Source organism: Elephas maximus, chromosome 24 (assembly GCF_024166365.1).
Source record: "Elephas maximus indicus isolate mEleMax1 chromosome 24, mEleMax1 primary haplotype, whole genome shotgun sequence".
Classification (NCBI taxonomy): Eukaryota; Metazoa; Chordata; class Mammalia; order Proboscidea; family Elephantidae; genus Elephas; species Elephas maximus.
The window spans coordinates 18,506,740-18,529,604 of record NC_064842.1 but is presented as its reverse complement, the minus strand read 5'-3'; the positions used below and the strand labels follow the sequence as shown (position 1 = coordinate 18,529,604).

The following is a 22,865-nucleotide window of genomic DNA, read 5'->3' as shown; positions in this document are numbered from 1 at the left end:
GTGGAGCAGGTCTCTGTGCTTGTGCCGTACCTGACTGGTACGCTGGCTCCAGGCTCTGGAAACAATCGCTGCTTCCCCGTATTAGTTCGTTCTCCGTCTCTAAATCTGTGTTTGTTGTTCAGGGTTCGTAGATTGTTATGTATGTGATCGATTCACTTGTTTTTCCGTGTCTTTGTTGTAAGAGGGATCCGAGGTAGCGTCTGCCTAGTCCGTCATCTTGGCTCCGCCCTCTAGCTTCGTGTTTTTTATGAGTTTTTTATTCTCTTATTTCTTAAAATTTTTTAAAATTTCAGCTGTGCCTTAGGTAAAAGTTTATAGCGCAAATTAGTTTCTCGTTCAAAAATTCATACGTATAAATTATTTTGTGGTTGGTTGTAATTCCCAAATTGTGTCAGCACTCTCCCCCTTTCCCTTTCCGCCCTTGGGTTCCTCCTGTCCACTCATCCAGTTTTCCTGTCCCTTCCTGCCTTCTTGTCTTTGCTTTGGGCCAGGTGTTGCCCATTTGGTCTTGTATACTCAAACTAAGAAGCATGTTCCTCACATGTGTTATTTGTTTTATAGGCCTGTGAATCATTTGCTGAAAAGTGGACTTCGGGAGTGGCTTCAGTTCTGAGTTAGTGGGGTGTCCAGGGGCCATACTCTCAGGGGTTCTGCCAGTCTCTGTCAGACCAGTAAGCCTGGTCTTTTTTTGTGTGTGTGTGAATTTGAATTTTGTTCTACATTTTTCTCCCACTCTTTCCAGGACCCTCTATTGTGATCCCTGTCAGAGTGGTTGGTGGTGCTAGCCAGACACCATCTAGTTCTGGGCTCAGAGTGGTAGATGCTGTGGTTCATATGCTCCATTAGTTCTTTGGACTAATATTTTCCTTGTGTCTTCGGTTTTCTTTATTCTCCTTTGCTCCAGGTGGGATGGAACCAATAGATGTAGCTTAGATGGCCGCTTGTAAGCTCTTAATACCCCAGACGCTACTCACCAAAGTAGGATGTACAACATTTTCTTTATGAACTATGTTATGCCAGTTGACCTTGATGTGCCCGAGACCATGGTCCCCAGCCCTCAGCCCTAGTAACTTGGTCCCTCATGGTGTTTGGATGTGTCTATGAAGCTTCTATGACTTTGCCTTGGTCAAGTTGTGATGACTTCTCCTATATTGTGTGTTGTCTTTCCCTTCACCAAAGTTATACTTGCCTACCACCTAGTTAGTGATTTCCCCTTCTCATCCCACCCCTTCCTCGTAAGCATCAAACATTTTTTCTTTATAAGTTTAGGTTTTATGTTTGGGCCTTTGATCCAGTCTTTATTTTTTGTATATTGTTCTATATATGGATTAAAGGATTTTTTTGGCATATAGATATCCAATTGTTCCAGTACCATTTGTTGTAAAAACTATCTTTCCTCTACTTTGTGGAAAAAAAAAAAAAGTTCATATAGGTCTATTTCCGGACTCTATCCTGTTCCATCGATCTGTTTATCTTTATACCAACATCACATTGTCTTGATTATGGTAGCTTTAGAGTAAGTCTTAAAATCTGGTACTGCTAGCCTTCCAAATTTGTTCTTATTTTTCGGAGTTACCATGGCTGTTCTAGTTCTTTTACATTTCCATATAAATTTTGGTATAAGGTTCTAAACTGATTTTGTAGAATCAGTTTCCACAGAAAAAGCCTGCTGGGATTTTGGTTGGGATTGCATTGGTTCTGTAGATCAGTTTGGAGAGAATTGACATCTTAACAATATTGAGTCTTCTGACCCATGAATACTGTGGAACTCTCTAGTTGTTTAGACCTTCATTAATTTCTCTCAGCAATGTTTTATAGTTCCTAATGTACAGGTCTTTCTTTTATCATATTTATCCCTAAGTGTTTCATATTTCTTGATGCTATTGTATATGGTATTTTTAAAATTTCAGTTTCCAAAAGTTCCTTACTACTTTACAGAAATACAACCAATTTTTGTGTGTTGATCTTGTATCCTGCAACCTTGCTAAACTCACTTATTAGTTTTGCATTTGTTTTATAGTTTCCATTAGATTTTTTTTACATAGATGATCATGTCATCTGCCAACAAAGACAGTTTAACTTCTTTCTAATCTGCATGCTTTTTATTTCTTTCCTTGCCTTGTTTCACAGGTGAGATTGTTCCATACAATGATGAATAGAAATGGTGAAAGTGGACATCATTGTCATGTTCCTGATCTTAGAGAAAAAACATTCAATCTATCACCATCAAATATAATGTTAGCTGTAGGTTTCTCATAGATAACCTCTATCAAACTGAGAAAATTGCCTTATATTTATACATTGCTAAGAATTTTTATCAAGAATAGATGTTGAATTTTATAAACGCTTTTCTCTATCTACTGAGAGAATCAAATTTTTCTCTTAAGTACTTTTTTAGGGGCATCCCACAAATTTGGATATGTTGTGTTTTCGTTTTCATTCCTTTCAAAGCCTTTCCAGTTTCCATTTTGATTTCTTCTTTGGCCAGAGGTTATTTAGAAGTGTGTTCTTTAGTTTCACTATATGTTTGGGGATTTTCCAGGTATCTTTCTAGTATTTATTTTTCATTTATTTCTGTTGTGTCAGAGAATATACTTTGAATGATGTGAATCCTTTAAAATTTTTTGAGATTTGTTTTCTGAACCAGAATATGGTCTGTCTTGGCAAATGTTTTGTGTACTCTTCAGAAGAATGTATATTAATGCTGTTGTTGAGTATAGAATAATCTTCTATACCCTTACTAATTGTCTACTTGTTATATCAGTTATTGAGAAGGGAGTATTTGAAATGTCCAGTGTAACTGTGGATTTGTTTGTCGCTTTTTGCAATTCTGTCAGATTTTGCTTCATGTATTTGAACCTCTGTTATTAGGCACATAAACATTTTTGATTATTCTGACCTCTTGCTGACACCTTGCCTCTTTATCATTATAAAATGTCCCTTTTTGTCTCTAGTAACACTTTTTTGCCTTAAAGTTTATTTTATCTGATACTAGTATTGCCACTCCAGCTCTCTTATGGTTGCTGTTTGCATGGTCTATTTTTTCCTTAATTTTACTTTTAACCTATTATTTCTTTAAAGTTGAAGTGCATTTCTCATAGGCAGCATATAGTTGGGTCTTACTTTTTTAACTAATCTGATAATCTCTGTCTTTCACATTTAATGTGATTATTGATATGGTTTTAATCAAAGTACCATTTTTCTGTATGTTCCATTTGTACCATCTGCTTTTTGTTTCTTTTTTATTTGCTTCTTTTGGATTTATTGAATTTTTTCATGATTCCACTTTATATCCTTTGTTGGCTATTAGCTATAACTTTTTAAAGTTTAGTGGTTTCTTTCAGGTTTGTAGTATACATCTTTAACTTATCACTGTCTGCCTTCAACAGATATTATACCACTTTACACATAGAATAAGAACCTTACAATAGTACACTTCCATTTTCCCCACTGATTTTGTGCTGTTGTCAAACATTTTAATTTTACATATCTTCTAAACCACAGTAACACAGTGGCACAGTGGTGTCTGACCTCCTCTAACTTCATGAGGGAAGGAAAATCACCGTCATCAGTATCAGCCCAAAGCTGATTACTATGAGGTGGAGGTGAGACATAGCTCTACCCTCCAACATTTTTACCAGTTCTGACACCAGCTGTCCCTCCCACAGCACTCTCTACTTCTCTGCTGGGTTCAGTAATTCGTTACAATGACCACACAGAACTCACAAACCATATTCACAGTTACAGGGTTTATTAGGGAAGTAACAGGTTACAACTCGGGATCAGGAAGCATGTAGGCAAAGTTTCCGTTCACAGTGCAGGACAGCTCTTCAGCTCCTCTTGACCATGCAGAGCTCCTCTTGGCCTCCTAAGGACAGGCTCCTCTCTTAGGCCTCAGCCCTCAGCCTGGCCTCTGCCCTGCTCAGGCAAGTGTGACAAAGCTCTTTTAGTTCTGCTGATAAGTACTTGCAGGCATCCCACTCTACCAGCAAACCTCCTGCCCAAAGGTACTCAGCTCTCTCTCCATGAGTCTGCATACCCACTATAGCTGCCTCACTCACTGGGCCAGGAAGCTCACTGCAACCATCTTGCACTGGTTTCCTGGTTCTGCTGCTGCCATTTCTCTGCCACTGGATTCTGCCATGCTTACCACTGCTTCTCACCATCTCTGATGTTACAGCATTGTCTGCTAGGTCTAGGAGGTTCTCAGCACAGGACCCCATGTCCAAAGATGTACTCCATTCCTGGCTCTTCTTTTTCTTGCTGGTAGTGAGGTTCCTTCTTTTGCTTTTGGGATGTGTTCATTTTAAGCCTAGAAGGATGGCAAAACCGACCAATCCCCTTGTTAGGGTTCCATAAACCTTATTGGCATGGCACTGCCCCCTTCAAGGGTGTCATGCACCGTATTTGCATTGTTAGCAAGCTGCCCAATCCCTTTGACGGGCCACAAGTACCTCATTTACGTAGTCCTACATAATCATTGTGTGGGAGTCACAAAGACTATGGCAAGAAGCATCTTATTAAGTAATTCTCTGCAGCACACCACACATTGCATTATCATTCTTTTTGTTTTTAACAGTCAATGATCTCTTAAACAGATTTAAATAATAAGAAAAAAATCTTATGTATTTACCCATGTAGTTACCATTTCCAGAGTTCTTCATTTTTTTCTATATCCTTTATGCATCTGCTTGTGATTAATTCTTTCAGCTTTTGTATACCTGAAGAAGTCTTTATGTCACTTTGGTTTTAGAATGATACTTTCGTGGGTGTCAAGTTCTGGAATGACAACTTTCAGTGCTTAAAAAATGTTTCTCCACCATTTTCACAGTTGCATTAACTCCAACAAGAAATCTGTTGTCATTCTTATTTTTGTTCCTTTCTATGTAACATGTCTTTCTTTCTTTGCCTGTTTTTTTTAAGATTTTTCTTTTCATCACTGCTTTGAGCAGTTTGATTTTTTTGTGTTTCTTGTATTTGGGTTCATTGAGCTTCTTAGATCTGTGGGTTTATAGCTTTCATCAAATTTGGGTAAGTTTTGGCCATTATGTCTTCAAATGTTTTTCTGTTCCACCCTGTCACTGTCCTCCTTCACATGTTAGGCCACTTGACATTGTCCTACAGCTCTTTTCTTTTTGTTTTTTAATTTTCTCTTTATGTGTCTGTTTGGATAGTTTCTGTTACTATGTCTTCAAATTCACTGATCTTTTATTTTGCAATGTCTAATTTGGCATTAATCTCATTCAGTGTATTTTTTATGACTGTGGTTCCCATCTCTAGCGGTTTAACTTATATATACATTTCATGTCTCTACTTTTTGAATGTTTGAAATAAAGTTATGATAGCTGTGTTAATGTCCTTCTCTGTAAATTCTAACATCTATGTCATCTCTGGGTTGGCTTCAATTTTCTCTTCATTGTTGGTCTCACTGTCCTGCTTCTTTGCTTGTCTGATTATTTTTTAATAATGTTTTATTGTGTTTGCAGTGAAAGTTTACACAGCAAATTAGGTTCTCATTGGACAGTTTCTATACAGATTGTTCAGTGACATTAGTTACATTTTCATACTTTGTCAACATTCTTTTTAATTGCATTCTGGTTTTTCCATTTCTGCTATTCTAGTTTCCCTGCCCCCTTATCTTCTCGTCTTTGCTTTAGAGTTATTGTTGACCTTTTGGTCTCATGTAGACCCAAAACCCGGTGCCCTCGAGTCTCATACGGTCTCATATAGATGGTTTTTTTTTAATGGAGTACTGTACTCACGAGTAATATCCTTTATTTTATGTGTCAATCTGTTATTTAGTTAAAAAGTGACCTCACGGTAGTTTTAATTCAAGGTTTAAAGAGTATCTCAGGGTGATAGTCTCGGATAGTCCTGTAGTCTCAACTGATCCAGTAAGTCTGGATTTTTTAAGAATTTAAATTCTGTTCTGCACTTTTCTGCCATTCTGTCAGGGTCCATCTATTGTGGCCCTAATCAGAACAGTCAGGAGTGGTAGCCAGTACCATCTAGTTCTTCTGGTCTCAGGGTAGATGAGGCTGTGGCTTGTGTAGGCTATTAGCCCTGTAGACTAGTTTCACCTCTGAAACCTCGGTTTTCTTCTTTCTCTTTTGCTCCTAATGGGTAGACATGGCCACTTGCAAGCATTTCAAACCCCAGGTGCTACTCACCTCACTAGGATACAGAATGTGAACTTGTGAAGTATACTTTGCCAGTTGACTGAGTTGTCCCATGAGACTAAGGTCCTAAGCCTTCAAACCCATAAAACCAATCTCACAAGTTGTTTGGTTATGTCTGAGAAGTATCTGTAACTGTGTCCTCTCTGAATATGTATGTGCACACACACATACCTGTACATATACCTACATATAGATACTTCTATCTATGCACATGTATGTATACATCTGTACCTACGCATACACATACATGCCTATATACCTACATATGTGACCATGTACTCATTTTCTGGTTATTTTTGGTGTTGCTGCCAAATTATATATGTCATATTCTTTAGCACAAACATCCTTTTCTCTTGTGTGCTTCTTAGTAGTATCATTTACTTTGGTCAAACGATGCTCATTACACTGGTATTTGGTGCTGCTTTTTCCATCACCAAAAATAACAAGTTTTTTTATGATCTCTAGAGAGCTCATAGATTCCCCTTACCCTCCCACCCATTTCTGGTAACCACCAATGAACATTGATCTCTGTATATGTATCTATTCTTATAAAAGTGGGATTACATAATATTTGCCTTTACGTGATTGACTTTTTTCACTTAGCATTATGTCCTCCAGATCCATCCATGTTATAATATGTTTTGTGGGCTCATCATTGTTCTTTATGGTTGAGTAGTGTTCCATTGTATGCACATACTGTATTTTGCTTATCCATTCATCCATTAAAGGGCACTTAGGCTGTTTCCATATTTTTGCTCTTGTGAATAATGCTGCAATGAATATAGATATGCATATGTCTGGCCATGTCTCTTTTATTAGATCTATCTAGGAGTAGAATTGCTGGATCATAAGGTATTTCTTTTTCTAATTTTTTGAGGAAGTGCCATGCCATTTTCCATAGTGGTTGTAACATTTTATAGTCCCACTGGCAATGGATAGGGGTTCCAATCTCCCCACATCCACACCATTTGTTATCTTTTTTTTTAAATCAGTGCCATTTTAGCCGGGGTGTGATGGTATCTCATCATGGTTTTGATTTACATCTTTCTAATGGCTAATGATCGTGAGCATGTTTTCATGTGTTTCTTGGCCACTTGAATGTCCTATTTGGTGAAGTGTCTGTTCATGTCCTTTGCCCATTTTTAAATTGGATTATCTTTTTGTTGTTGAGTTGTTGACGTTTTCTATATATTTTAGAGATTAGACTATTATCAGATATGTTGTTTCCAAAGATTTTTTTGCCAGTCTGTAGGTTGTCTTTTCACTCTTTTGATAAACTGTTTTGATGAGCATGAGTATTTAATTTTTATGAAGTCCCAATTATCTGATTTGTCTTCCACTATTTGTGCATCCGTAGTTAGGTTTGTTAAACTGCTTTTAAAATAGGTCCCATAGTTTTCTCCCAGGAACTTTTTAGCTTTGGGTGCATGTCTGATTATTTTGATCAGATACCAGACATTGAAATTTACCTTGTTGGTGCTGACTATTTTTGTATTCCTATAAATATTCTTGAGCTTTGTTTTGAGATGCAGTTAAGTTACTTGAAAACACTTTGAATCTTTCTAGTCTTGCTTTTAAGATTTGATAGGTAGGACCAGGCCAGTGCTCAGTCTAAGTCTAAATAAACCTAAGACTTATTTTTTCCCAATACTGAAGCAAGACCCTTCACTGTACTCTACCCAGCGCCCCAAGAATCTTGAGGTTTTCCAGTCTGGCTAGTGGAAACAAGCACTTTTCCTGATCTTGTTTGAGTGTTGCATATTATTACCACTAAATTTTTTAAGTGATTACTTCTCCAGCCTTGAGTTGTTTACTCACGTACATGTGCTGATCAGTACTCAACTGAACACCTGAAGACAGCCTGCTGCAGATTTCCAGATCTCTGTCCTGTGAACTGTTGCTGCCTTGATTTCCCTAGACTTACAGCTCTAACACCACAATTCAGGGAGTTCCACCTGTGGGCTCCATCTCTCTGAGCCACAGGCTGGAAACTCTCTCAAGGCAGTAAACTGGGACAATTAAAGTGGTCACCTGGCTTGCTTCACAACTCTTAGGGATCACTGTCCATTGTTGCCTGATGTTTAGTGTATGGCAAGCTATTATTTCATAGATTTCGTTCCTTTTTTGATTGTTTCAGGTAATAGGGTCAGTCTGGTCCTTGTTATTTCAGCTAGGCCAGAAGCAGACATCTTATGGGCAAGTTTCTGAACTTCTATTTCCTCATCTGTAAAACAAAGACACAGTATTTAGATCATGATTTTGCCAGGAGAATTGAATGAGACTAATGTTTGAGTTGGAAACCCTGGTGGCATAGTGGCTAAGTGCTGTGGCTGCTAACCAAAGGGTCAGCCATTTGAATCTGCCAGGCGCTCCTTGAAAACTCTACAGGTTGGTTCAACTCTGTCCTATAGGGTCGCTATGAGTCAGAATTGACTCGATAGCACTGGTACGGAGTTAATGTTTGAGTGGAAACCCTGGTGGCGTAGTGGTTAAGTGCTATGGCTGCTAACCAAAAGGTCAGCAGTTCGAATCCGCCAGGCAATCCTTGGAAACTCTATGGGGCAGTTCTACTCTGTCCTATAGGGTTGCTATGAGTCGGAATCAACTTGACAGCAGTGGGTAATGGTAATGTTTGAGTGCCGCCTGGCACTTGGGAGGTAATCAGGAAATGTTTGGGTCTTTCCCTATCACTGCACCTGGTTGGTACTTCCTCCTGAATTTACCCTGGGTTATCAGGTTGATTCCTGGCTGAGCTATAGGTCGGGCTCTCTAAAGATGATCAGTCAAAGCAGATAATCACTCATGAGCCACTGAGGCTTTAACTTGAGCAATTTCAGGATTCTGTTATCCCAAGGACATTTAGGGAACAAACCTTATCCTCCTTGAATTAGACATTTACCTTCCTTGGAATTGTACCCAATTCAAACTACAGGAATTATTCATTTATTTATAGTATGAATGTCAGTAGTTTTTTAGAAGGTGGTAAATAGGTTACCAATGCTATTTGTAACCCGAACATGATTTTGTTGGGGTTTCCTACTAGGTTATGAACTTCATCCTTTTACTACCCCTTTTCTGTTTCCCTCAGATTTCTCAAGGAGTTACATGGAGAAAAGATGAGTACTTGCCAGAACTTAACCACTTTTCTCTTGTCTTCTTTCCCCGTGGTAGTGTCTGGAGGCCGCAGCCGCCTGCATCTCATTGACCTTGGCAGCTGTGTGAAAGCTCTTAGCAAGAATCGGGAAGGGGGCTCAGGTCTGTGCCTCTCACTGTCCGCTCTGGGCAACGTCATCCTGGCGCTCGTCAATGGCAGCAAACACATCCCATACAAGTAAGTGACTACGCAAAGAATGGGATGTGGGGTAAGTGTGATGCCAGGGCTGGGTGTGGGACTCTTGGCCAAGTGACATCTGTGGAGAGGTGCATCCACAGAGCGACAGCCTAGACCACATTGCTCATGCTGTGCCAGCAACCAGACTTAGCTAACAATTGTGTAATGCATGATCTTCCAAGGTAAAAGATAGGGAAATGCTTAAATCTACCCCAGTCCTAGCTTTCTGGAAACCCTGGTGGTGTAGTGGTTAAGAGCTACAGCTGCTTAACCAAAAGGTTGGCAGTTTGAATCCACCAGGAGCTGCTTGGAAACTCTATGGGTCAGTTCTATTCTGTCCTGTAGGATTGCTATGAGTCAGAATCGACTCGATGGCAATGTGCTTGTGCTGGTCCTAACTTTAGGCTACTCAGGTCAGAAAAGAGACTTTAGGAAGAAATAGGAAATTATTTCTGTTGAGGTCAGTCTCCAATCAAAATTGCCGTTGTTGAGTTATTGTCACCATTGTTTGGATGTATGTGTTTCATAGTAGTGAAAGCAATGGGCAGAAAACTGGCTTCCCCCTGTCCTTAAGAGTAGGGTTGCCAGATTTAGCCAATAAAAACACAGGACACCCAGTGAAATTTGAATTTTAGATAAAAAATATCATGGATTGAATTGTGTCCCTCAAAAACATCTGTCAACTTGGCTAGGTCATGATTCCCAGTATTGTATGATTGTTTACCATTTTCTCATCTGATGTGATTTCCCTATGTGTTGTAAATCCTATCACTATGATGTAATGAGATGGATTGATGGCAGTTATATTGATGAGATCTACGAGATTAGATAGTATCTTAAGCCAATCTCTTTTGAGATATAAAAGAGAGAAGTGAGCAGAGAGGCGGGGGGACCTCATACCACCAAAAACGGAGCACTGGGAGCAGAGAGCATCCTTTGGACCTGGGGTTCCTGAGCAGAGAAGCTCCTAGTGCAGGGGAAGATTGATGATGAGGACCTTCCTCCAGAGCCGACAGAGAGAGAAAACCTTCCCCTGGAGCTAACGCACAGAATTTGGATTTCTAGCCAACTAGATTGTGAGAAAATAAATTTCTCTTTGTTAAAGGCATCCACTTACGGTATTTCTGTTATAGCAGCACTAGATAATTAAGACAAACAACAAATAATTTTTTAGCATAAGTACGTCCCCAATACTGCATAGGACATATGAGTGTCCTGTATTTTATCTGACAACCTGACTTAGGGAGTTTTGAAGCTTGGAAGTTTGGGAATTACCACCCAAACCCTGGTGGAGTAGTGGTTAAGGGCTACCACTGCTAACAAAAAGGTCGGCAGTTCAAATCCTCCAGGTGCTCCTTGGAAACTATACCGGGCAGTTCTACTCTGTCCTATAGGGTCGCTATGAGTCGGAATCGACTTGAAGGCATTGGGTTTGGTTTTTTGGTATCCCATGCAAATGTTTATCCTACTTCCAGGATCCTTCCCGTCTTGGCATTACTGCTCCAAGATGATGAAATTACAGCTGCTCCTATGTCTGGTGTAGCCACAGACATGACTTATCATCTGTGTCCACGAATGACCCAGCCCTGGAGCCACCTCTTGCCACCATCACCCCAACTTATCTTTGCCAATGGACAGTGTGGCAGTGGGGGAGGGGGTGTTCCACTGGCTGTCCAGGCCCCTGTCAAGGCCCAGCTGTGCCACTTACTAGCTTTATGAACCACCACTCATAAAATGGGGATTATACCTATATATTTATCTACATCTAGGACTATTATAAGACTCAGAATGATATAATGTAAGTTTTTTTTCAGGGCTCGGAACTGGTTCATTCCAGTTTGAACCCCTGCTGAGAATTTGCATTTCCACTGCAGATATACTGAATCCCAGTCTACAGTTTAACAACCTCCCCAGGTGATTCTTATGTATAACTTTCTGGAAACTTGTTAGAAATGCACATTCTCAGCATGGAACTTGTTAGAAAGGCAAATTCTCTGCATGGGTTTGAACTGGGTTTTTTTGTAGAATGTAGAACACTATGGCTGGTAATCAGTAATGATAATCTAGTTGAGCCTATTCCCTCATTTATTTACATGGAAATAATACCTATCTTACAAGGTTGCCATAAGCATTAAGCAAATATACATGGCATCATTTCTTAATGTGTGAAATCCTATAAAATATAAGTTACTATTATGTAGGAGGAAAAAGGTAAGTCAGGCAGTTCTGTACAAACTAAGATTCAGGATAAGTCCTTGAGTTCTCCTTCCCCCTGCCCTAAGTTGATGCCAGGCTCCCAAAAGACACTATGATTTTAGTCTCCACCAGGTGGACCATTACTAGACTGACTTCAGGAGCTTAAATGGTGATTATTATTCTGTCTCAATTCCTGAAATTAGGAATCCAAGTTGGATAAACCCAGAAATGGTTGTTCAAGCCCCTGTGGTAACTCTTTTCTATAAGAAAAAAAATTTCAAGTTGAATGTTTATAATTTTATTCGGTGTCATTTTTGCAGTTGAATATAGTCAACTTGTGATTACAAGGAAACCCTGATGGCATAGTGTTAAGTGCTACGGCTGCTAACCAAAAGGTTGGCAGTTCGAATCCACCAGGGGCTCCTTGGAAACTCTGTGGGGCAGCTCTACTCTGTCCAGTAGGGTCACTATAAGTCGGAATTGACTCCACAGCAACGGGTTTTTTGGTTTTGTGATTACAAAGAAAAAAAGGTCTACAGTGGTACTGTAGGGTTGGAGACCTTAGAAAGAGTTATTGGCCCTGCTTTGGATTTCCTGTCCATAAAAAGAGAACCTTATCTATTAATGTGATAACTTATTAAATGATATGTAGATACAATTCAAATACCACCTTATTATGAGATTATTTCACTTAGTATCTCTCACATTGTTTCTGTGCTTAGACATGCTTTTATAATTTCCATAAATATTTGTTGAACTGATGATGGGAAGGATTGATGAGTGTAAACATATAAAATTATTTTTACTTTAGATAGAGTAACTTCCTTTTGGCTACAGTTGGGTTTAATTATAAACAAATAGAGCAACATTAATTAAAACATTAAGAATGACCTTGATTAATAGTTCAGGGTGTCCTGTTAAATTAAGCACAAGTACCAGCACCAGTGAGCCTTAACGACCGGCCATCTGCCCCTTGGAAGGGCTAATAGGGTGTGAAACCTCCTATTTCAGGGTTCTCTAGAGAAGCAAAACCAGTAAGAGATATGTGTGTGTGTTGTTAGCTGCCATGCAATTGGCCCCTGGCTCATGGCAACCCCATGCACAAGGGAAGAGTACACTGCCAGGTTGTCTTGCACCATCCCCATGACGGGTTGTGGATCAGGTCATCGTGATCCTTAGGGTTTCTATCAGCTGATTTTCAGAAGTGGGTCACCATGCTTTCCGTTGTAGCTGAAACTTATCAGAATCATAGCAACATGCAGGCCTCCACTGACAGCTGGGCGGTGAGTGTGCATAAGGTATGTTAGCTGAAAATCAAACCCAGGTCCCCCACAGGAAGGCAGGCACCACTGCCTGCACCCCCTCCTCAATCTCTCCTAGAGAGAGATTTTTTTTTTAATAATTTTTATTGTGCTTTAAGTGAAAGTTTACAAATCAAGTCAGTCTCTCACATAAAAACTTATATACACCTTGCTACATACTCCCAGTTACTCTCCCCGCAATGAGACAGCCCGCTCCCCCTTTCCACTCTGAGAGAGATTTTGAGGAATGGGCTCATGTGATTGTGGAGGCTGACAAGTGCAAATTCGTAGGTCAGGAAACAGCCTGGGGATTGCAACAGTCTTGGGTCCAAAATCGGCAGGTCAGGCAGTGGGAGAGAGAGGAATTCTGGCATAATGTCTATAATCTAGAGGCAGAATCCTCCCTGGGGAAAACTCCAGTTTTGCTCTTAACGTCTTCAATTGATTGGATGAGGCCCACCTGCATTTTGAGGATACTCTGTTTTATTAAGACCAACTGATTTAAATGCTAATCACATGTAAATACTTCATGACAGCATCTAGACTAGTGTTTGACCAAACAACTGGATGCCATAGCCTAACCACATGGACACATAAAATTAAACGTCACACCTGCACTTGCTGTTCTCTGCAGACATCTGTCTGCTTCAGTTCCGGGAGTCATCTTCCTTCCATTCTGGCACCAATGGAGTGATGATTGAAGTTTTTCTAGGTCTTAGGTAGGCAGAAGGAGCCATGGTACTATAGTGGTTAAGTGCTCGACTGCTTACTGAAAGGTCGGTGGTTTGAACTCCCCAGGCGTTCTGCAAGAGAAAGATGTGGCAGTCTGCTTCCTTAAAGATTTACAGCCTTGGAAACCCTATGGGGCAGTTCTGTGCTGTCCTATAAGGTCTCTATGAGTTGGAGTCAACTTGATGGCAACTGGTTTGGTTTCGTTTGGTTTTGGAGGTAGGCACAGAGTTAACATAAATGCTGTGTCAGCATGAGATATGCTTGTGAATTCATTCCCTACCATCATGATCTCAACCTAACTGAGCCGTTAGATCCTTGGGGAAACAGCCGTCCATCAGCTGCTGTGCCCCTGCCTGACATTCCTTATCGAGATCCTGGTGCCAGGAAACATGGTGACCTGACAGTCCAGCCCTTTCTGTCCTCCCCAGAATGTTTATTTGCCACGGCATTTGGGCAGCCCAGTTGTGTCATCCCCCAGTCCTTCATGCCCATCATTGCGTATAAACTTTCTAAGACCCTTGCTGTAGTATCTTCTCAGATTCTGAACTTCTATATACATTCAGTATTTGGTATCTGCAGTTTAACATCTGCAAAGCCATGCATTGACTAGAGACTAGCAGGAAGATAAGGCAAAAATTGACTCAAATGGTCCAGCCAGTTGGTGGAAGGAGCAACATTGCATCACCTTTCACAGCTTCAGAGACCTTGGCTGTTCTGATACCAATCCACTCCCCCATCCTCGTCAAGCCCCTCATGTGTTAGCTGCCTGTGCTCGGCACAGCAGGGGTGTCCTTGCACAGGCAGGATGGCCCTGATTCCCTTATCAATTCAGTCCTCCCTCTAAAGCCACATTAGGCAGCATTTTGTTAGCATACTAAACACCTTTCACAGTGTCAACCCTTGTTTTTGCTTCTGCCCTGGCAGTCCCCTCTTCTTCCTGCTCACTTATAGGAAAGAACGAAACAAAAAGAGCAGAAAATCAAACATCATATTCTCCACTCTCTCCCTCCCTTCCAAAACACACAAAAACTATTACCTCTTCATTTGTCACCCCGGACTACTCCGTGTTTGGAATCTGCATTACTTGAGTTTGCTTCTGGGAAGTTAACTGGAATGTGCAGAGAGGGGATGTAGCTGATCATTTCTCTTCATCATTGGGCGGGACGATTTGTCATGTGAGCAAGTAGGAAAGCGAGTTTGGATTCATTACCCATCCCAGGTGCTCCCACGGGCACCCTGGATGTGTCCTGAATGGTTGTGACTTTGCAGATGCTATTGCCTTCACAGATGACAGACGCAGCCATGGGACGGGTTCCCAGCCTCAGCCATTACACGGCACAGGCTTGCTGGCCGACCCAAGTGCCATAAATCAGACCTAAATGGTGACGCCATTCAGAAGAGCATGTAGGGACGGCAGGGAGACCACCAGAGAGACCACCAAGGGCTTCAACCCCCTTGTCAATGTTGCACTGACAGGCTGCACAGATTACTCTCCAACTTTGGGAACTGTCTGCAGAAAGCTGTCAGAGTCCTGAACATTTTGACAGTGCATTTGCAAATCTTCCATTGCTCATTACAGTCGTTTGCTAACCCTCACCACTTCTTGGGCGCCAGGGTAATGGAGTCTTCTCATTTGATAAATAAGAAAGAATAGGAAGCGGCGTTGAAATGAATTCACATGCTCAAAACCAGAGTTCCAGACAGACAGCACTGGGACTGGCTCCCAGAGGAGCCGCCACAAGAGATGTCAGTGTGAGCTTAGCTTTGGCTTAAGTGCTGTTAGATCCCAGCTGGACTAAAGGACTGCAGTCCTAGAAACTCAGAAGTTGTAATCACAACCCAGTTTCTCAAAAGAGAATGTTTGGTCCCTTTTAGGTGTCATGTTCTTAGGAGTTCAAACCCTCTGGAGGCACACTCTTCAGGCAGTCATACTCCAAGCCCTGAGGCATTCACTTTCGTTTGTAACTGCTACTCCTTTGGATCATATGATTGGTTTGCTTGTTTGCCAACGGGATGCTTAAGTTCTGGCTGCCATGAGTCCCTGAGTGGTACAAACAATTCATGTGCTCAGCTGCTAACTGTAAGGTTGGAGGTTCCGGTCTACCCAGAGGTGCCTCAGAAGAAAGGCCTGGCAATTCGCTTCCCAAAAATTAGCCATTGAAAACTCTATGAAGCACAGTTCTACTCTGACACACATGGGGTTGCCATGGGTCAGGTTGGACACGACAGCAACCGGCTTTGACTGCCGCGTAACAAGAGGTCATGGGATATCATTCCCGTGATGCTCTCATACTGTGTCTGTCTGAGCTTGTCCTTATCAACTTGAAAAATGGCTCTTCGTGACGATGCCATGACGTAAATGGTGCCTTATGCCACTCTTCTACAGGTTTGGTCTGTGGTTCGGACCAAGATCTAATCCTAGTTTGTTCAAACCAATCACTGATGTGCTCTGAGGCTCAGGCAGCTGTGCTGACTTCATCGTGCTCTCCCCCCACCTCCCCACCATGGTAAAATAGCTGTAAGAAAACTGGGGAGCCCAAGACAGCCTGTTATCATCAGTGAGCTTCAGACTGCAAGCAAACACCACCTGCAGGTCCCTTTAGAGAATCCTCTGTCCCAAAGAAGTCATCAGGTCGCCCACCACCAGCATCTACAACAGGAGCACCAGTGAGGAGTGAAGAGTGAAGGTCAATGCTAAGAACTTGGCGGCTTCGGAGCACAGCGATCTTTAAAACTAGCAAGCAGTACTAGAAAGGCAAACCCAAGTCAGTTATTTGTGAGGAAGCGACATCTTATAAATAGAGGCAGCTTTTTAAAAGTGTTAACACCTCCTTTCATCCAAGACGGGGTGTGGGGCTAGGGACCTGGTGGCAGCACCTGCAGCAGCAGGCCTAAAAAGCCTAAGGACCCTTCAGGACCTGCGTCTCCAAAGTGCAGACACTCGTCTGCTTAGCCTTGGGAAGTGGTTTCTCCTGGAATATAGGGTCGCAATGAGTCGGAGTCTACTCCACGGCACCAGGCTTTGTTTTGGTATCCATTTAAAATATTGGGTTAAAAACCCAGTTACTGTCAGGTTGATGCTGACCCCTGGTACCGCCATGTGTGTCGCAGCAGAACTGTGCATCACAGGACTTTCAGTGACTGATTTTTTGGAAAGAGATCACTAGGCCTTTCTTCTGAAGTGCCTCTGACTGTACTTGAACCTCCAGCCTCTCTGATAGCAGCCAAGTACGTTAACAGTTTGTACCCCCAGGTATTGGTTTAGTCTCTGCTTTCTCAGAAAGGGAAAACCTGCTCAAGTCTGGAAAGCTGGAGAAAGGAGCCAAGATGGATATTAGGTAAACTTTCAGCTCCTCTGGTGAAGACTGGAGGTTCACACAGCAGATAAAAGGATTGTTCCTCTGGACTTGAATTATATTATTTACATTTAAATTGAAATTAAATAGATATTTGCCAGGAAAAAGTGCAAAAGGAATATCAGTTCTCCAGATTTACCTAAGATAGCGTATAATAGGGAGAAGCCCTGTGTAAAAATCTTCAAGTGTGTGTGTGTGGTGTGTATGTGCGAGTGGGAGAGAGAGATACACACATGTTTAGTATCCTTTAAATGTACATTAATGCTGCAGTATCTCCTCCGAATTTACAGGGAGAACATCAATTTAGAACTATTTGCACAAACTCCGGATACCAGTGTATAGCATTCCCTGTTCAGAAATAAAATATCTAAAGTCTCAGGTTGCCAGGCAACTGCGGCAAGGATAATTCTTGTTAATGCTGCTTCAAAAATACTCATTTTTATACATTTTAATGATTGTTAGGATGCAGAGAAAGTGAGTTCAGAAAATCACCAGGACATATAACTCCCTTTTTTTTTTTTTTTTTATGAGCTTTTGCATTCCTCACTGCCTTTCATTCTTGCCTCCTAGCTCTGTTTGTTTCCCTGGCCACCCCAGCCAGTGGTATCTCGTATTTAATTACAGAAATGTCCAGGGACTGCTAGTATTTTCTTAAGAGTTGAGGCAGCAATGGCCACTAAATTAACTCTGCTAGGCAGAGCGCACAAGTCAGTCAGTGAGAGATGACACCATCTGGGAATCAGTTGAGAGTCCCATGCCCTGGGTTCAAACGTTGCTTGTCCTGCCACTGAGCTGACACGTAAACTTCAGCACATCACCCTTCTTGTTCTTGAGAGGACTGCCTTCTGCCTGCCCTCAGAGCCTCACTGAATTGGGAACAGAGTATTAGGCCCCCAACTTAAGTCATCATCTCTTGGAATTAAAGCCTCACTTGTGTTATTCTTTGTCCACCACGGCTAGTCCCTGTTGGATAGTGGGCTGTACTGGTATGAGGACTGGGTACACATTAGGAGACTTCTTCATTTCCCTCTTGACTTTCCAAAAGGTTTTCTTACTTTATGTTCCATTTCCAGAGTTGCTTATCACACTCTTCTCTCTAGATTCTGAACAAACTAACAGATATAAGGGTAATATTGGGAATTAGAAACTCCTTTATCTGTCTGGTCGATGGAGCTCTGGTGGCACAGTGGTTAAGAGCTCAGCTGCTAAGAGGCTGGCAGTTGAAATCCACCCAGCTGCTCCTTGGAAACCTTATGGGGCAGTTCTACTCTGTCCTATAAATGTCCTATAGGGTTGCTTTAAGTCAGAATCAACTCGACGGCAATGGGTTTGGTTTATGCGTTTAATTCTGGAGCCCCCAGGTAGTGTCAGTGATTAATATGCTCGGCTGCTAACCAAAAGGTTAAAGGTTTGAGTCCACCCAGAAGCACCTCAGAAGAACGGCCTGGTGAGCCACTTCCGAAAAATCAACCATCGAGAACCCTATGGAACACAGTTCTATTCTGACACTCATGGGGTTGCCATGAGTCTAAGTGACTTGACGGCAGCTGGTTTTTATCCGTTTAATCCTAGCAGGGTAGAAGGAGGTCTCATTCTGCTCTCCACCTCCTGAAACATAGACCCGGGTATGGACAGGGTCAGGTCAGCAGGGCAGTCACTTACACAGAGAGCCACATCGCTCAAGTGGAGGGGAAAAGGTGTGTGGCCTTCGGGAAGGCAAGGAGAGAGACTGAGGGAGACAGACAGACAGACAATAAGACAGAGAGAAGCTGGGCTGTACATTCCCAGAGTACCAGCCTCACCAGGCAGACCTTTCCTGTGGGAAGAAGTAAATAAAGGTAGAGAAAGAACGCTGGGAACTTTTCTTTAAATCTTTCCGAGGTGATAGAGCCTCCTATTTTATGGGCTTATAGGAACATAGGGAGGAGGAGAAAATAATTCCCAATACTTCTTTTCAGATATTTTGGCTACATTCCAGGTAGTTAGCATGGTGCATAAACGGACTCCAAATAAGGGTTATTGCATGATGCGAACCTAATAATAGTTCATAGTCACTGTTCTCTTACTATGTATCAGGAACTTTCCTGAATGTTTAATGGGTATTAAATTCTGACAGCTACCTTATGACCGTTACGAACCATTGCCATCGTAAGAACTATTATGCTAATATCCATTTTACAGATGGGTAAACTGAGACACATTGGACGAGTTTATAGAGCTGGTGGGTAACAGAGCTACTGCACTGCCTCCCAGTGTATTAACCAGCCCTGGTGGCACAGGACTTAAGTGCCCGGCTGCCAACCAAAAAGGCTGACAGTTGGAATCCACCAGCCATTCCTTGGAAACTCTATGGGGCAGTTCTACTCTGTCCTATAGGTTCACTATGAGTCTAATCGACTCAACAGCAATGTGTTTGGTTTTGGTAACACTGTAGCTGGAATGTTGTTGGCACTCAATCGGTATTTTATTAAAGAATAAATGAGATAAGGCAGTGGATCAAATGTATCTGCAAGGCTAGTTATGCATACTTGACATATGTAAGTGAAGGCATAAATCCAGCGCTTGGGACCAACTGTGGCCAGCTTGTAAGGTCAGGCCCAGACTCCTGGTCTCATCTTTTCTGACTGCTAAACTGGAGCCAACTGCCTCATACTTGTGCTGGAGAGGAAAGTGAATAGGATAATGTAAAGAAGGGAAAGAAATCTCCCTTTCAGAACCTAAATCATTCATCAGGCCTGAATCAGAAATACCAAGTAAGAATGTTAAAATTAATGAGACACTCCTGGTTTAGAACTTGTGTGAAGGGCCTGAGATAGAAGATTAAAAAAGAGGGTCTCAGGAGCTGCCTCATTAAATGGGTCTTAGTGGAGCCCAGCAGTCTGAGTTCCATATTCTGGGCACCACCAGGGCATGGTCTCAGCCTCCCGGTGCCATCAAGTCGATTCCGACTCATAGCGATCCTATATGATCTCAACCTATTTCATGAGTATTTTGGAGTTTTTTTGTCTTTTAACTTTTATAATCTTTCTTCTGTAAAAGCCTGAAAGTTCATGGAGCCATTTCACATGCCCCATTAATGGGAAAAACTGCAGGATTCTGGGAAACTCTCCGGCTGAGGAACCCACAGGGGGACCTGGTAAACCTGGGCAGGCTCCAGAATGAGAGGTGTGACCATTTCCCACACTGGTAAATGAGGTGCTTAGCACAGTCTGGTGATAAGACAGAGTTCACCTCACTCTCCCCCTTCAGCGGCTTCTATCAGGTGCACTGAGGCATTTCTGAGTGAAGAGATTGCTGTCAGAATAGGAGGGGTTATCACTCAGCCTACGTTGGGAAGCTTTACTGAGTACAAGAAACGTAACGGAGGGACAGGCAAGAGGTGAGAGTGATGGCAGCGCTGTCAGAGCTGAAGATAATGAGCTTTCTCAAACATCTGGCTAATAATAGAAGCTTTAGAGATTTCCACAATTGGCAGATAAAATAGTAAACCTATCAACTGGAATTTGTGAAATTTCTTCAGACTGGGCTCCCAAAGAAGCCTGTGTAGTCAAAAGTCTATGGCTCCTAAAAGAGACGGATCGCAACGTGGGTGGATGGAACTGCTGCTGAGCTGAAACCGGGGAGATGTAGTTCTAGCACCTACATCACTGCTGACCTCAGGACACTCAGACTCTTCTGGCCTTTTAATGCGTCTATCAGCTATTTTTTTTTTTTTTTATCAGCTAAGTCAGAATAATCGTTCTTACTTCTCCACGCAGACACATATGTATGTAACATTGTGGAAAAGTCAGTGGTAACCCCTTCAAAGACATGTGTTTTACAGGCAGAAATAAAACTGTTTTAACATATTTCAAAACTGTATGACTCAGATTAATCTGATGTTCTCATATCTTTTCATTTGTTCCTTGACTTAAAAATATACACCTCTTTAAGGAGCCCTGGTGGCACAGGAATTAAAGTGATCGACTGCTAACCAAAAGACCAGCGGTTGGAAACCACCAGCTGCTCCTCGGGAGAAAGATATGGCAGCCTGCTTCCACAGAGATTTACAGCCCCAGAAACCCTGTGGGGTCATTACGAGTCAGCATGGACTCGATGACAGAGGGTTTTTGGCCAAGTAGATTATAACCAGTTGTTACAGCATTGGCTCTAACTCGTGGTGACCACATGTGTGTCAGAGCAGAACCGTGCTCCGTAGGGTGGTGACCACATGTGTGTCAGAGCAGAACCGTGCTCCGTAGGTTCAATGGCTTCTTCTTTGGAAGCAGATGACCACGTCTTTCTTCTGGGTGCCTCTGGGTGGACTTGAACCTCCACCCTTTCAGTTAGCAGCCGAGCACATTAACCGATTGTACCACCGAGGGACTCAGTAGATTATAACTATATTTTATTAAAATGGAACCTACTTTTATTTATTCAACAAGTCTGTGTGCCTAATGTATGGAGACACTGCCTGATGCAGACATTTAATTTAAGAGAATTTATCTCTAAGTACACAAAGAGAAGTTAAGAGCTTAAGGAGGCAGGTGATTCCACCCACCACTTCATTCAGTGGGTCCATGTGCCCAAGAGTGAGCCTGAGTTTGGGGTCACATGCTGCTGTACCCTCAATTGTATCTGGGTATCCCACTGACCCGGGTGTGATTCAAAATTTAAAGATCTATATTTTTCATATAACATGGCCTTTAAATGCAAGCCAAATACCTCTTCTGGTACTCAGCCAAAGAGACAGTGCATGTGTTCCAATGCTGAAATAAAACTTGCCTGTGTTGGATGTCGGAAACCCTGGTGGTGTAGTGGTTAAGTGCTATGGCTGTTAACCAAGAGTTAGGCAATTTGAATCCACCAGGCCCTCCTTGGAAACTCTATGGGGCAGTTCTATTCTGTCCGATAGGGTCGCTGTGAGTTGGAACCGACTTGAGGGCAGTGAGTTTGAGTTTTTTGAGTTTGTGTTGGATGTAGAGAGGGAACGGTTTTCTTCCAAAGAGATTTTCAAGGCTGACCTTGATGCCAATAACTTCACCTTACACTAAATCCCAACCGCCACATAAGATTTAACTCTATTGTTCATAGAGCTCAGTGCTGTTCTAATCAGTAAAGTGGATTCTGCCCCAGAGGAACTGGTTGGGAGTTTAAGGGACTGATTCAGTTATAAGTCCAATTGAGGTTACCAAACATATACAGGAAATGATATGAGAAATATATAACAGAATATAAGTTCTTTTGTTCATTTTCTCAGTCACTTATTCAAAAGTATTTATTGTACTCCTACAGTCTATGCAGCACTGTACTGGGCACTGGGGATATAACAGAAAATAACACATAATCTCCACTCTTGGGCAATTTACAGTCTAGTGTGGATACAGACATTCCTCAACTAAGTATAACGCCTGATAATATGTGAACACCGATGCTAAACTTCCACTGAGGAAAGAAGGGCCAGGTGAGGGCAGGGGAGTCAGGACGGTTGTTGGAAAGGCTGCCTGGCAGAAGTGATTCTGAAGCTCTCTCCTCCTCTAGGCTCACTCATTCTCCATTCTCACCCGTCTATATTTTCCAAAGCTTCCCGTAGTCCAACCCTTTGACGCCTGAGCTATTCACAGCTGTCCTGTCATTCTCTGCAATGATGTAGGTATTATCTGACACAAATCATGATAAACTACTGAACCGAATGCAAGACTCCAAGTCCACAGCTAATCTTTATCATTAATGTTAACTAATCATATCACAAGTCCTCTCGCTACTAGAAGAAAACAGCAAAAGGAGGAGG

The 22,865-nt window shown here is 42.0% G+C and overlaps 1 protein-coding gene across 2 annotated transcripts in view; it reads left to right on the top strand.

The window, feature by feature from the left end:
• KIF26B (kinesin family member 26B) overlaps positions 1 to 22,865 on the top strand; it is a 573,188-nt gene that overhangs the window by 486,319 nt on the left and 64,004 nt on the right. For both annotated transcript variants that reach the window (XM_049868602.1, XM_049868603.1), the window contains one exon: positions 9,351 to 9,510. In XM_049868602.1, coding sequence (XP_049724559.1) covers positions 9,351 to 9,510 — 160 coding nt within the window. The remainder of the gene's footprint in view (positions 1 to 9,350; positions 9,511 to 22,865) is intronic.